Genomic DNA, 15,101 nt, shown 5'->3' with positions numbered 1-15,101 from the left:
AGATAGATAGATAGATAGATAGATAGATAGATAGATAGATAGATAGATAGATTTTTTTTAATTAATCCCAAAATAAGTAAAGTGCCTCCTTTAAAGACTGTTTCCCGTCCAGTCAGTGCTCTGGCATTGATCCTGTGTTAGTCAGTATAACTGAACATAAGATCAAATATTAGACCGACTTCATGCTCTGATCTTAAAGTCATCAGGCTGTCTCCATCCGTATCTTCTGCTGTTCTCGCTTGCCATCTGTCTGCTCTACCTCCATCTTTACTGTGTTATCTCTGTGAGATAACATTACCTGTTTACCTGACCCTTACATTTTGTCTGAGTCATTTTGTATGACTGTGTTATCTTTGTGGACACTTAAAGTATATTTATAGGTCTGTGATGTTGTATTTGTTAGTTTCTACTGCCCTTTTAGTCCGAGCTCTATGGAAAAAGACACTTTTACTGTTGATGACACTTTTTATCTGGAGAAATAAATAGCCAAAGACTCATTGTGGTTTCTGCTTTTTAGAAGGAATATCTTTTCTGGCTCAAAATGACCTCATATCATTCATGAGAGATGTTTGACATGTTTTCCCAACAAGTCATTTCTAACAGTTTAAAATCCTGCAAGCATTTTTTGGCACAACACCGTAAAAAACAAACAAAAAAACCCCCCAACAACTTTTAAGGTGGACTTGATGATGTTACACAACTTTTAAGGTGGACTTGATGATGTTACTCTCTGGATGAACTGATACCTTGAATATGTTTAAATGTCATAATGAGACCTTCCACCCTCTAAGTTCCTGCTCGAAAAGCATCTTGTGTGTCACTGATTTTTAACTGAATTATGGGGAAATCCAGTTATTCTTCTTTCTCACACCAGAAGGGCCAGTGGCGGTTTTTTACATGGGCAATATGGGCAGTTGCCCACGGTGGCATCGTGGTGGGGGCCAACAAACACAAAAACACCACACATCATGATATACACTTATAACTTGTAATGTGTGCTAATGTAATAATGTGTTTTGTAAATTCTATCACACACATATACGCGAAAAGTGAGCGTGAGGGTCCTCGGTGCACCTGCTTGCTGCTGTTGCTGTGCTGAAGTCTCATACACAACTTGTGCAATATATTTGTGTAAAGTGATGTAATGTAACGTAAATCCAAGCCAGGAGAACGTCAAAGCCATCAGATGCTCAGTTTCTTCTTTAAAAAAGAAGAGGAGAAGAAAGGAGCAGAAGATACAGGTAAGCAGATGTGTCACTGGATAATGGCAGGTATTATGTACGACATGCATCCTGAAACAAGATAACATTTATTGGTAGGGATAGTGAAAACTTCTGTTTATCTTTGTTAGCTACTTGGCTATGATAGTAAACAGTAGACAGAGTAGACGCTGGTGTGGCTTATTGGATCTTTTGGACTGTGTTCAGCATAATATTATTTTTTCATTAATTGGAAGAGATTTATTGTTGATTTGTCTGCTATTCTCAACAAATTAAAATGGCTGTTTGTTAGCCGTCTGCATACTCTCTCTCCCTCGATAGATAGATAGATAGATAGATAGATAGATAGATAGATAGATAGATAGATAGATAGATAGATAGAGCGTTCTCCCGGGACCGCCTCTGCAGAGAGCACAATGGGATGACTGACCTATCCCAGACATCCACGTGTACTTTCAACCAATATTTATTCACAGGTAGTTGATCGAGGTCCCCCTGTTAGGTCTTTGAGGGCCATATACACTGGGTTGGTCAGATCGCTGTTGGATTATGGGTGTGTAGCGTATAACTCAGCAGCAGACACAACTCTGGCAAAATTAGACCATATTCAGTATCAGGCACTACGAATTTGCACAGGTGCTTTTAAAACAACTCCAACAGCAGCTTTACTGGTGGAGATGGGAGAGATGCCATTAGGACTGAGAAGGGAGCAGCTCATGCTTAGTTATTGGGCTAATTTACAGGGCCACGCACAGGATCACCCAACGCATGACGTACTTAAACCTTGCTGGGAGAAGGAAAGGAGCGAAACGAAGAGCTTTGGATGGATTGTGGGGAGACAAGCAACAGAATTAAATCTGGATCAGTTAAACATTAGTCACAGAGTGCCGTTACCAGCAGTGCCTCCATGGATACTTCCTGATGCTAGCGTAGACTTAACATTGTTGACCAAGAAGAATGAGGATAAGGTATTTACTTTGAACTCTCATGCGGTACAGGCTTACATTGATCAGTATTATAGTTATGTTCAAATATATACAGACGCCTCAAAGAACACAACCGGTCAAATCGGTGTTGCAGTTGTGGTCCCAGAGTTTTCGGTGGAAATGGGTAAAAGGATTAGTGATGGGCTTTCTGTATACACTGGGGAAATGATCGCAATATTACTAGCCGTTCAGTGGGTGGAAGACGTGAGGCCGTTACATCCTGTCATTTGTTCAGATTCCAGTTCATCATTGGTCAGTCTACAGCATAGTCACTCAGACAGTAGAGCAGATGTTTTGGCGGACATTCAGCAGTCACTTTTCCGGATACACATGATGGGACTTGCAGTGGTGTTTTTATGGGTTCCAGCGCACTGTGGAGTATGGGCAAATGAAAAGGCAGATAGAGTTGCAAAGGAGGCCGTAAAACATGGGGTGGTTGACATGGCTGTTAGTTTTGGCCAAGCAGAGATAAGGAGTATGGTAAGGCAAGATATGAGAGCGAGATGGCAAAAGCAGTGGGAGGAGGAAAGGACGGGACGCTGGTTGTATGAAATTCAAAGGAGGGTGGGAGGAATGAGAAATGCAGGACGGACTAGGAGGGAGGAGGTGATCATATCCAGACTGCGATTTGGACATACTGGCTTGAATGCCACATTATTCATGATAGGGAAACATAGTACTGGGAAATGTGATTACTGTGGGGTAGAGGAAACTGTAGAACGTCATATTGCAGTGTCAGAGGTATCAGGTTGAGAGGAGACAATTGATTCAAAATCTCAGTAACCTAAAAATCAAACTGGATCTTGTTGATTTGTTGCGAAAGGAATCAGGAAGTAAAAGTTATCAGGCCTTATTTCAGTTTTTAAAGGAAGGGAAACTGTTTGAAAGGGTTTGAGGAATTTTTTTTTTTTTTTTTTGAGCGTCGTTCCAGGCCATACTCCATACCAGTTGGTGGCGGTAATGCACCTTTCAGTTGTTTGCCAACCGCCAATACAAATGTAAGAAAGAAGAAGAAAGAAGAGGTCCCCCTGTTGGCTGTGTCCCAATTCAGGGTATGCACGCTTGAAGTACGCACACTACGGGTACTACGTACGGTGCGTACTACAAGTACGGGAAGTGCGGAAGTGAGAGGCTTGTGAATTGGGACGGTCTAGCCTTCGTCGCGCTGTTCAGGTTGCCTAGCAAGCATGATACTAACCGCGCGAAACGTTTACAGCATTGTTTGACAGAAATGAAGGAGAAAAAATGTTTTGTTGGTCATTCATTTTTGTCATGACATCACTTTGATTAGTTGAGACCACAGGACTGTAAAACATGATAGTTGGGCTTCATTTCTGTAAAGAACAGTCATTTCAAGATTAGTTAGTAAATAACAATTAGCTCATGTTGTTCATGAGACTAAAGTCATCTCACTGTGGTAATGTTAATATAATATGGACAACATTATATGTATTGTCAGATTATCATATATATATATATATATATATATATCTATATATATATATATATATATATATATATATATATATATATGAGCTTGAACTCTGGGTCAAAGATGCAGGTAGCAGTTATTTATATTTCCTATCACCTTAAATCTTCACTCAAAGACAAGTATCTCTGACAGTGTATATACAGATATATTATATATAAGAGACAATCATTGTTCTTTTAATATGTTGGCATTACTAAATTTGGCTCAATGCTTATATATATGTGTAAAAAGAAAACGTACGAGCTGTGATAACTGTTTCTGATAGAATGAAGATCAGACTGATATATGAAATATTCCTTTATTGGGTGAGAAAATCAGACCATGTCATAACTGCTTTAAGTCATACAGAATAGATATCAGAGCCTTAAACAGGCTGACTTCTGCTAAATGGGTCAAACTGGGCAGAAAGTAAACAAACACATAACATCCTTATAGAATATGATGTAACACTATAGATCAACTTAGCTCAGAATATATAAAGCATATAAACAATTACAGCAATATGATGCAACAAACACAGCAGTGCTACTAATCCAAAATACTCAAAGCTTCATAGAACTGAAATAAACATTTATTTTTAGCTCCATTCTGCTGCTGATACATACTTTAGGTTTCTGAATATTAAACTTGTTGCTGCCTTTCATAGTGTGTAACTTGAAGGCCCTGAGTACTTTCTCCCACACTGAAAACACTGGGATGATAACATTATTTGAACATTACCTAATAAGACTGATTCAGGACAGACAATTAGTTATGTTAAACTTTCCTAGCAGTCCTTCACAAACAGGAACAGTCTGTCTATTCTCTCCATCTGTCAGCTGCTGCTGGCTCTTCCTCCTCCTCTTCCTCACACACTGCTGAGTTTGTCCTGGTGGATCATCAGGGGTGCAAAGCCTCACAGATGATGTGCAGCAGTGGGTCCCTCAGTCTGTCCTCACTCTGGACACTTGCAGTTGTCACACATGGAAATCAAATGTGTGATAAGCTGCAGGATTCAAACACAAGTGTAACTTATAAATACATGTTCATACTTTTATTCCACAATCAGAGAGAAAGAAACAGAGAGAGAGTGCAGGACAGACAGGTGACAGTCTCAGGTGTACACACTGCTACAAAACAGCACAAGAGAAGGAGGATTTAGTGTTTGTGTTATTACGAGTGCTAAACAAGAAGAGTTCCAGATGGTCCAGTGGACACATGTGTGACTCCTGTGATTAAAGCATCTTTCTTTCAGCTTAACGAGTGAACCGTCAGCTCGTTCAAACACACGTTAAAGTCCGTTTGGCTCGACACCACCGAACAGAGGCAGCAATATAACATAGCTAACATTAACAGTGCAGTGAATCCTGCTTGTGCCGTGATATTCAGGACTGCAAACCGAGCAGCATCACTGACTTTCAGCTTGTTGTGTTTGTGGATATATGACTGACTTTAATTATCCATAAAATCATCACATTCTCTGTAAGATTAAGGTCAACTAGATATATATTTAGAAGTAGAGGCTTTAAAACCAAGTAAACGCTTAAAGTACAAACATCACTAATGTCACATAACTTTGCCGACATGTGGCCAACAGTAATGTTTTAATGTTCTTAAACATTCGCACATAAATAAGTGACATCATATTCAGTACTTACTTTTGACAGTTCACTCTTCGGCCGCTCCCTTCTGCCGTATTTTGCGGCAAAATTATCCACACCCACCGCCGCGCTATGGATTGTGGGATATATGGGGCCACGAAGCGTGCACCGGACCACGCTTGATATTTGGGGAAATCGACGGCGCATTTGGAGTATGCATTTGAAGTACACTTTGAATTGAGACAGCTGTCGTCGCGTGGCGGTGACGTAATCGCACTTGAAATGCGTACTTCAAGCGTGCATACCCTGAATTGGGACACAGCCGTTGATTGGTTTACAGGCGGGTGTAAGTATGCGGAACTTGTGAGGATCCAGTTTTCACCGGTTTTCAGTGGACCCATCGACGTTAAGGACGACGCACGGAGGATAGGCTCAGGGAAGTTTTTTTCACGTTTTAGTAATAATAATTTTTTTTAAACTCATTTATCGCGGGGAATCTATCACATATAAAATATAAAACGTTTTATTGTCGAAGAAGAAAGACTCACAACAACGCCATGAGTGCTGGGACATATTTGGGTCTCTGCTTGAGTTTACTGGCCGTCTGCGTCTCGTTGGGCTCTGCAGGTAAGGCTGAGCTGGTTTTAAATGCTGCTGTTTTGTAATGATTTGTAAAATAACAGAAGCTCATAAATAAATAAGTTCACATTCGGTAAATATGTTGATGGGTGTGTTGGTGACCGGACAGGTTTAACGTCAAAAGTAAAGCTGGACTGAACCGATTAGAAACGTATGCAAATCTGAGGAGTAAACTCAGGATTTAAAACGTATTATTAAATTTTGTTCTTTGCATTCTTTTGACGGCGAAGAAAAACACGGCTCAAAGTGGTCTAACTCAAAAAATGATCTTTAGTTTTACATATTCCGGGATATGGAGACTGAGCACACACAGAAAATCTCAAATCTCAAGCAGAAACAGGAAGCCAGGTTATTTATATACTTCTAGACGTCACACACGCTTTAAGTTTCGATCAAACACTCTACTGAGTTTCACTTTCTGTTCCTGTGCTCTGCAAAAGCATGCAGTTTCCTGTCAGTACTTTTGGCACAGACTGTAGTAAGAGTTGGGCCTCTCTTATATATAAAACAATATAATCAGCAAATAAGCATTAAGGATATATATTTATTTTATGACAGTATCAAACTGTTCTCCTAAAGTTAGTGGAAAAGGAAACGTCTAGAAAAAATAACTATAGCCAGGTCCCCACATGTGGTAACAGGTAAAATCCGCAAAGTTACCCGTGGCTCAACACACGATCACTAAAGACTATGTCCAGATTGTGTACAATCCTGTGTCTAATGTCACTGGTTCAGTGGACAGCTCCTGACGGCGAGTCACGGGAACCGTTTAGAGTCTGTGGCTGTTCCTGTGTAAAACACAACTATTGGGCCTGTGAAATGTGAATAGTAGGATCTCAGTCTAAATGACATGATCCACTGAGACCTGTGCGCTGTCACCTCAAAGAGAGATTTTTTGGTTAGTGAGGTATTTTGGGATTGTAATTCAGAGATTTAAATGGCAGGTAGATGGCTATTTTTGGAAATGTGTTTTGGTGACAGGGTAAGCACATCCTGTCTCTTAACTCTCCACTGAAGCCAACATGGTGACCAAACAGCACAGAAGGTGAACAATATTTGGTTGTGCAGTGCTGGCAACATAAAGTGGGCATTTTTCAGTACAAGTACATTAGAGGGTCATCAGATGTCTGCTTAAAAGTGATTTACAGCGAGCGAATCACTTCTAGTGTTAAAGTTTGGCTCAGTAGTTTGGTGGGTGGTTCTGAACAGAAACCGATTGGCTGCTGTGAAGGTGATGAGTCCTCACTCTGTTTTCTTTTCTTTTCCTCAGCTTCAGACCAGCAGATCTTCAGACAAGCTGGGATGAGTGTCAATCTGACATTTCCGGTTCCCACTGGCACCAAATCTGTATGGCTAAAAAGACTTCCCAATGAGAAATATATCTCCTACTGCCAAGACTTAACACCAACACGTCCCAGTGACCAGGAGGAGTCATTTAAGGGTCGGGTGGAGGGGATGGACTGTAGCAATATCAGTGGCACCGTCTCAGTAACTTTGAAGAACCTGACCAGAAACGACAGTGGGACATACGAGCTTCAAGTGGTGGACCATGGTAGACAGCTCTTTAATAAAACTGTCTTCCTGAATGTTACTGACCCAGGTGAGACAGGCTTATTCACAACATTACCTCCCCTGGGTATACCACTGGGTGGGCGTAGTACAAAGCTAAATGGTACAATAAATTTGAAGAGCTTTCCGTACTACAGAGATTGTTTGTTCAACATGAGTTACCATGGCGATATAACCTGATTTTGAGGCTGTTTTAGTTGGTTTTGCTTTGAATGGATCCAAATGCCAGCTCATCTTTTTGAGATGTGGTTTCTTGTGAAAGTCACACGTTAAATTTGTAAACTAGAACCAAAGAAACTGACATTCAGAATGTTGCCTGACCCCAGTTAAAGTCACACCTGTCTCAATAATCACAAGAAAATTACTTCAGATCAGGGAAAATGGTTAGTAATTATATCCAAAATTTGTGATGCCGTTCTGTTGCTGTTGTAACGCTTTTAACCAATAAGATTTATTTTAATCTTCTTTCTCTAAAATGTCTAGAAACACCCCTACTTTCATCTCTTGAAATATCTTTTGAGAGAACTTGTATTTCTTTCTCCCCTTTTTTTTTGCCAGAGTAAAGTAATTGGACAAGCAAAATATTTTCTGTAACTGAAAAACAGAATATTGTTTATGGCAGATGACATAATAATGTATACAGAGACAAAACTACAGACCTGACTGAATGCCGTGTTTAAATAAAAAGCACTATGTAAATGAAAGTCTTTTCCATAATTTGAAATGATTCAAATGGATAATAGATGGTGGGGAATATTAGAATATCATCATATCAGTGAAAGCTGCACGGGTTATTTTGGGGTTCATTGTCTTGCTCAAGAATATTTTGACATATATACAAGAGGGGCCAGGGATCGAATCACGACCTGACGTACTCTACCTTCTGAGCCACAGCTGGTCTGAGTGATGTGATCAGAGTGCAGTAGATAATGTCTGACAGCAGTTTGAAGAGGAAATGGATTCTGTTCTGTTCTTCACTCATCACCTACCTGACAGCTGACACCTCACACCTGTTTCTCACCTGCAGGTCAGACAGGAGGACACACAGAGGATGGAGGGAAGGAGGATGGAGCCAGTAGAGAACATACTTGGCTGGCAGTCAGTCTGTTATGTTTTTGTGTGGGTGTGTGTGGTTGTGTACGTGCGCCAGCTGCTATAAAGTGGCTTACAAATTGCTGTAAAAAGAATTCACGCTTTTCTCCTCCTTCTAATAATGAATCTGACAGAGAAACAAAGCAAATAACATTAATAATCTGCAAATAATTCAGTGGTCTAAAAATTCTAAGTGAGACCACAAACACATTCTTGTCCAAAGCTCAAATTCTACAAAAACCTTTCCACTGCAGTAAAGTGGATGGGATTTTGAGTTTACCGCATTTAAAAACTGCATCCTCACAGCATAAAGGTCCCTGACAGATGGGTACTACAGCTTCTTCCCAGTCTGATGACTGGTGACCCGTCTAGAGTCACCAGTCATCTTTTACCTTATGTCATAAGCTGACATAGGCCAATAAGTCCCCCCACCCATCACCCCCAACCCAAATTTAGTCTTGATGCAATTTGAAAGAACTCAGTGCATCTGAATGAAGGGAAACAATCCTAGCGAAGACAAGTCTCTAGCAGACTGGTGACCACTACATCTGAACCCACCAATGTTCTGGGACATTGGCAGATGAGGAAGGCAAGCCGAACCCCGCCTGGGAGGTCAGTGAATGGGGAAGTACAAGCACGTGTCGCCATCTAGGAGGTCGTCCGTTGGAGAAGACAAGCACGTGTCGCCATCTAGGAGGTCGTCCGTTGGAGAAGACAAGCATGTGTCGCCATCTAGGAGGTCGTCCGTTGGAGAAGACAAGCACGTCCGTTGGAGAAGACAAGCACGTGTCGCCATCTAGGAGGTCGTCCGTTGGAGAAGACAAGCACGTGTCGCCATCTAGGAGGGAAGACAAGCACGTGTCGCCATCTAGGAGGTCGTCCGTTGGAGAAGACAAGCACGTGTCGCCATCTAAGAGGTCGTCCGTTGGAGAAGACAAGCACGTGTCGCCATCTAGGAGGTCGTCCGTTGGAGAAGACAAGCACGTGTCGCCATCTAGGAGGTCGTCCGTTGGAGAAGACAAGCACGTGTCGCCATCTAGGAGGTCGTCCGTTGGAGAAGACAAGCACGTGTCGCCATCTAGGAGGTCGTCCGTTGGAGAAGACAAGCACGTGTCGCCATCTAGGAGGTCGTCCGTTGGAGAAGACAAGCACGTGTCGCCATCTAGGAGGTCGTCCGTTGGAGAAGACAAGCACGTGTCGCCATCTAGGAGGTCGGCCGTTGGGAAATGCAACACGCCACCGTCTGAGAAATCTATGCCACACGACAATAAAAGAGCAAGGAATGCAGCGACATGCTGTTTATTTTCCACTACTGCAAAACTAAAATGTCTATTTTAAATACGTTGTGTATTTGACATCTGTAGTCCTATGAGCATGGTGGATCATGATCTAAATAAAAGAATATGCAGCAAAAAGTGATTTGGGTAACTCTTATGCCAAAAAAATCAAGGTAGCCAGCGTACCCTGCCTGGAACATGGCTACCAGGGTCCTAACCTTGAGCCAAGCCTGGGGGGAAGGCTCAAGGGCGAAGATCAGTTGGCCCAGCCGGGCTCAAGCTGAAGAAGCTATGTGGGTCAATTCTTCTGTGGCACACTACTTTGGGCTTTGGGGATCGGGCAGAGGTCCTGGTGCTCTGATGCACACAGCTGCAGTGATGTGGATCGATGAGCTTCCTTCAAAGAGGAGCTGGGCTCTCCCTTAGAGATGGGTGAGGAGCTTGGTCAATCGAGAGTAAAGTTGCTGCTCCTTCACATCAAAAGAAGCCCATTAAGGTGTTTCCAGCCTTGTCCAACCAGAAGGAGGCCTCGGGTTTGACAGAGGAGATTGTGTATCATGGCTAGATTGTGAGTGACTGTGTGTCCCTCATATGATCTGGAAGAAGTGGCCAGATGCAACCACTCGAATGTGTAATTTCATCTGGACTTAAAACATGAACTGTGTGTGTGTGTGTGCGTGTGTGCGCAGTGGTTTATGCTTGCTAGTAAACAATGTTTGGAAAAGAAAAGGGTAAAACTACCTGTTTTTGTTTGTTTTTCAGTCTCTTTCAGATCCGACAACATCTAGAACATGAAATCATGACAGTGAAGTTTGTATGTAGTGAAATCCTAGAACCTCAACAGGGCTAAAATAATGAAACGGGTTTCCTGAGGACGTGGGCTTCCATACAAACCATGACACCAGATGGGCCAGGTCAGCTTGGAGTGCAGGTACACCACCTAGAGCCACCTAACAACAGCTGAAAGCATAATTTAGCAGGCAAGAGACAGGGTAAGACTTTATAATCGTATTAAAGCATCTATAGCTGTGTAAGGAGGGGTTACATAACATTTTCCTTTTTCTTCCAATAACAGTAAGGCAGCATGTACCTTTATTAGTTTTTCCTAAATGCAAATGCTCAGTCTTACTAAAGATATGTGTTTTCCTGCTCTTTCTGCAGACCAGCTGGTGCCACAGAATTGAGGAGGCCTCACATTTGTACCTTGAGGAATCAACAAGAGTCATCAGCGCACCAAAGTTTAATGGTGCGTTGTTGTGTATTTGAATCACTAAATAAGCCACACACCAAGCACTATTGAGGCTCCACCCATAAATATGCTCAGCATACTATACTGCAATACCTGGATAACTCTGCCTGACTTAGAACCGAAAAAAAATCCTGTTTTTCACTATTTTTGAAAATAATCCTGAAACATGTTCATGGTTTACTTCAGGGGTGGGAACTCCAGGCCTAAAGGGTTTTAGATATGACCCTGGGTCAACACACCTGAATCACATGATTAGTTCATTACCAGGCCTCTGGAGAACTTCAAAACATGTTGAGGAGGTTATTTAGCCATTTGAATCAGCTGTGTTGGATCAAGGATGCCAGCCTTTGAGGACTGGAGTTCCCCCATCCCTGGTTTAATTGGACATGCATGTATGATATTGTGTCTGTGAATCTCTAAGTTAAGATTATATTACTTTTAAATTGGTCCAAAATGAATTAATACAGAATGGTAGTGTTAGTTTATTCCTTTACTTTTTCATATACACATTTGATTATATTTTTATGCAACATTTATTTTTAATGATTTCATTTGGAGATTTAAGCACACTATAATGTGCAGCACTGAAACTGTTCTTGATCTTGACCTAAAGTGCAAAAGACAGCCTGATACAACCACAATGTGAGCTTACATCAAGTTTCTTACTGCCATACAACTAAGGGTAATCTACTGCATGCAGGTCAGTTACAGCCTGCAAGTCATTCCAGGTCTTTCTAACCTTTTACCTTCATAACATGAACATTTTCAGTGTTATAGGCCTTCCAGGTACACAGATGTGGGTTGACAGTATGTTGAGTAATTTTCATTTCAGTACAGAAGAGAGGTCCATTTAGGCTACGTTCACACTGCACACGAAAGTGCATCAAATCCAATGTTTTTTGACCCTATGTGACCCATATCTGATCATGGTATAACAGTGTGAACAGCACAAATCCAATATTTTCAAATCCGACCCCGGTCACATTCGTATGTGGTACTGAATCCGATACATGTCTGATGTTTTAGAAAGCGACTGCTGTGTGAACGGTCATGTCACATTAAATCCGTCTTTTACATCACTGACACAAGCCAGACACCAATTATCAGCATCTGAGAAGACATCGTGAACACTTCCTGGCCATCCAGTGTAGATGTCAGTGAAACTGTTGGGAAGACAACGTTGGAGAAACGTGAACATTTTATTTGTACTGTATAATCTGCAGATTCTGACAGAAATTTGCAACTATCCTTTGAAGCACCGCTCCTCTAAAACAGCAATAAGGATAATTATTAGGTTATCTACATTATTATGTAAATAACACAATGACTTAAAGCAAAATTGGGAAACGTAAAGTCCGAAACAAGTCTTTATATTAAGGGCCATCAGTCAAACAATATTGTTTGCCCTGGGTCTAAACAGAGCGCGTTGTGTGTGACGTCTTCTTTTGCGCATGCGGGCCGCTTTGAGCGTTCACAGTAGAGCGCGTTTGCTGTCGCATTTTATTTGTAGTGTGAACAAGCAGACAAAAAAAATCAGATTTGATCAAAAAATCGGAATTGAGCATTAAGACCTGCAGTGTGAACGTAGCCTTAGAGTAGGGGTGTCAAACTCCAGGCCTCGAGGGCTAGACTCTATAGAACTTGACTGAATGCTGAGATGGCAAGCCCTAACCCTACTCAAGTAAATTTAAATAAATGTAAGTAAGTTTTTGGAAAAGTGTACTTTAATTACTTTTATTGCACAATGTTCATTCACTCATAGTGCAAATAACATGAATCAAATAGCCACTTCAGCACATTGCCACAGTCAAGTTCTATAGTCTTGCTAATTCAGCTTATTTAGCCGATTTGCAAAAGGGACACATTTAAAAGTCCTTGAGGACTGGAGTTTGATCTGTTTCTGAGAAGTGATTGGAGAAAACTTTAAAAAGCTGATGTGAGATTGGTGGCTTCTAAAAATAAATGACAACATAAGAATGGCCTTCTTTTTTCCTATATTTCATTCTGTTCATTCATCTTTCTGTGGGTGAATAATTTTGAATTTGTCATTTTTAAACACTTGATAAGGTGCCTGTTTAAATGAATCCATCATCTCCCTTCATGGACTACACCTGATAAATCTTGCACTCTACCTTATCTAACCAGCATATTAAGAGGCTGAGACAGGCTGTGTAATGGCCCTCCCATCCCCCTATGCTGACTCATAGAGAGCGTGACTAAATTAACCACACCCTGTGTTCAAAGGGCAGGTTCTTCCTCTGCTTCTTGTGCTTCAGCTCTGCACACCTGGGTTGATTAACTCACATACTGGTAAAGCTCTGATCACCTGCCCACTACTTAAGATGGAGGAGGGATTTCATCAAATGCTGCATTATTAGACTCAGAAACAGTCATGGAAGTCAGCTCTTTCAGTCTGAACCTTTGAATGCTTCGGCTCATTCACCTCATCTTACCTCTTCTTCTCTATGCAGGAAATTGGGACCCACTGAGAGAGAGAATTCCTGTGGACCTGCCTGAACTGAAGCTTTGGATTCACTAACTGGAAATCCTTCTGTTGTCACATTCTGTTGTTACTTCACTGTAAATAAACGCACTGAACTTAATCCTGCAAGTCTGTGTTATGAGTCCAGTCAGTCCATTAGTTATGACCGAGTGGAGGAATTCCTCATCTGATTTCAATGTCTTGGTCTAAATCCCCAAATGCATCAACAAGAAAGAGATTAGTAACATTCAATTCAGTTTTATTTATGTATTTATTGTATTTAGCACCAAATGACAACAGTTACCTCAAGGCACTCACAATCATTTTAAAAGACTTTGTGGACTTTAATGTATCTTAGTGTAGCGATTAAAGAAGTTGGTAAGTAGACATGAATCCAGATTAAACACCGCTCAGGGTGTCACATCAGAAATAAATGCAGTGTAAAATTATGATAAAGAAAAACATTTTCCAGGCTCATGTTGGACCACTTGTCATCACACAGACATGTTATAAAAAAGTGGCTACTCAAGAGTTTAACTCTTTAATTTGCCAAGCTATGTTTGTGACATGTAATTACTCTATTTGTGATTATCATGCCTGTACTGGTTCTTTCGTTTTAAAATGTTACTTATTTGACCTTTTCAATCATTTTTAATGCAGAGAGGGGTTAAACCAACTCAACCATCTCTACCGAAAAGTCACTTTGGACTCAAACTATCTGCTTTGACACTTCTGTCAGCCATGAATCAAACATCAAAATGTAGTTATACAAAGTGGAAAAATTAAAATCAAATAAATAAATAAAATCTTTAATTTCACAAAATATACATATAATTTATTTCACACTACATCCTAGAAAAACTATGAAAAAATGTAGGAAACATTTTTCCATCAAAAAATTACAAAAACCCCCCCAAAACCCATAAACATCTGAACCCAAATGAACCCATTTGGTGATCTGAAGGTTAAACATGATTTCATGTTGAAGAACTGAAGAAGTATTTAGACTCTTCACTTACATAACAGTCCAAAGGTTTTCATATATGAATTTACTTGAAGCAGATAAAGTAAAAGTACTCACTATGCAAAATCATGTTGACTAGTTAATGTGCATCATGAAGCAGTTGGAAAGGTAAACTATAGACATATGGTTGGACTGGAGGACGGGCAGTAAGGCTCCTGCACCATGTTGTTGAAACTGGTTCTTGAAGCAGTCTAGTGGAGAGCAGCTGGACCAGATGATGCTTTAACAAAATAAAATGTCAGAGAGAGCACGTCCTCCTTCAGTTTGTTTCCTTCAGAAACACACAGATGTGGTGTCTGAGGAAGCAGATGTTCAGGTGAACATGTGGATGAAATAAAAGGTGAAATCAGAGTGAAGCTCCTGCACTGGTAGGGTTACATATGTATATTAACCAGTTATCCATCATTTGTATATTCCATACTTTTTTGCAACATCTTTGCTCTCCACCATTGCACATATAAATATAATATTGTTTGTGGCTTAAATCTGAG

The 15,101-nt window shown here is 40.8% G+C and overlaps 1 protein-coding gene across 4 annotated transcripts; it reads left to right on the top strand.

The window, feature by feature from the left end:
* The first annotated feature begins 5,568 nt into the window (after positions 1 to 5,568).
* Positions 5,569 to 13,707, top strand: LOC109199323 (uncharacterized). 4 transcript variants are annotated; one of them, XM_025905954.1, is made up of 5 exons: positions 5,575 to 5,905; positions 7,188 to 7,517; positions 8,514 to 8,584; positions 10,618 to 11,101; positions 13,576 to 13,707. In XM_025905954.1, exons 1-4 carry the CDS (start codon positions 5,836 to 5,838, stop codon positions 10,648 to 10,650), a joined length of 504 nt encoding a protein of 167 aa, XP_025761739.1. In that variant the 5' UTR covers positions 5,575 to 5,835; the 3' UTR covers positions 10,651 to 11,101; positions 13,576 to 13,707. The 4 variants fall into 4 exon arrangements, with proteins under 4 accessions (XP_019210166.1, XP_019210167.1, XP_025761739.1 ...); XM_025905955.1 differs by lacking the exon at positions 8,514 to 8,584 and having other exon boundaries at positions 5,578 to 5,905; XM_019354621.2 differs by lacking the exons at positions 10,618 to 11,101; positions 13,576 to 13,707 and having other exon boundaries at positions 5,569 to 5,905; positions 8,514 to 9,846.
* Positions 13,708 to 15,101: the final 1,394 nt, after the last annotated feature.

The sequence above is a fragment of the Oreochromis niloticus genome, linkage group LG3 (genome assembly GCF_001858045.2).
Source record: "Oreochromis niloticus isolate F11D_XX linkage group LG3, O_niloticus_UMD_NMBU, whole genome shotgun sequence".
Taxonomy (NCBI): domain Eukaryota; kingdom Metazoa; phylum Chordata; class Actinopteri; order Cichliformes; family Cichlidae; genus Oreochromis; species Oreochromis niloticus.
This window is presented reverse-complemented; position numbering and strand designations above follow the sequence as displayed.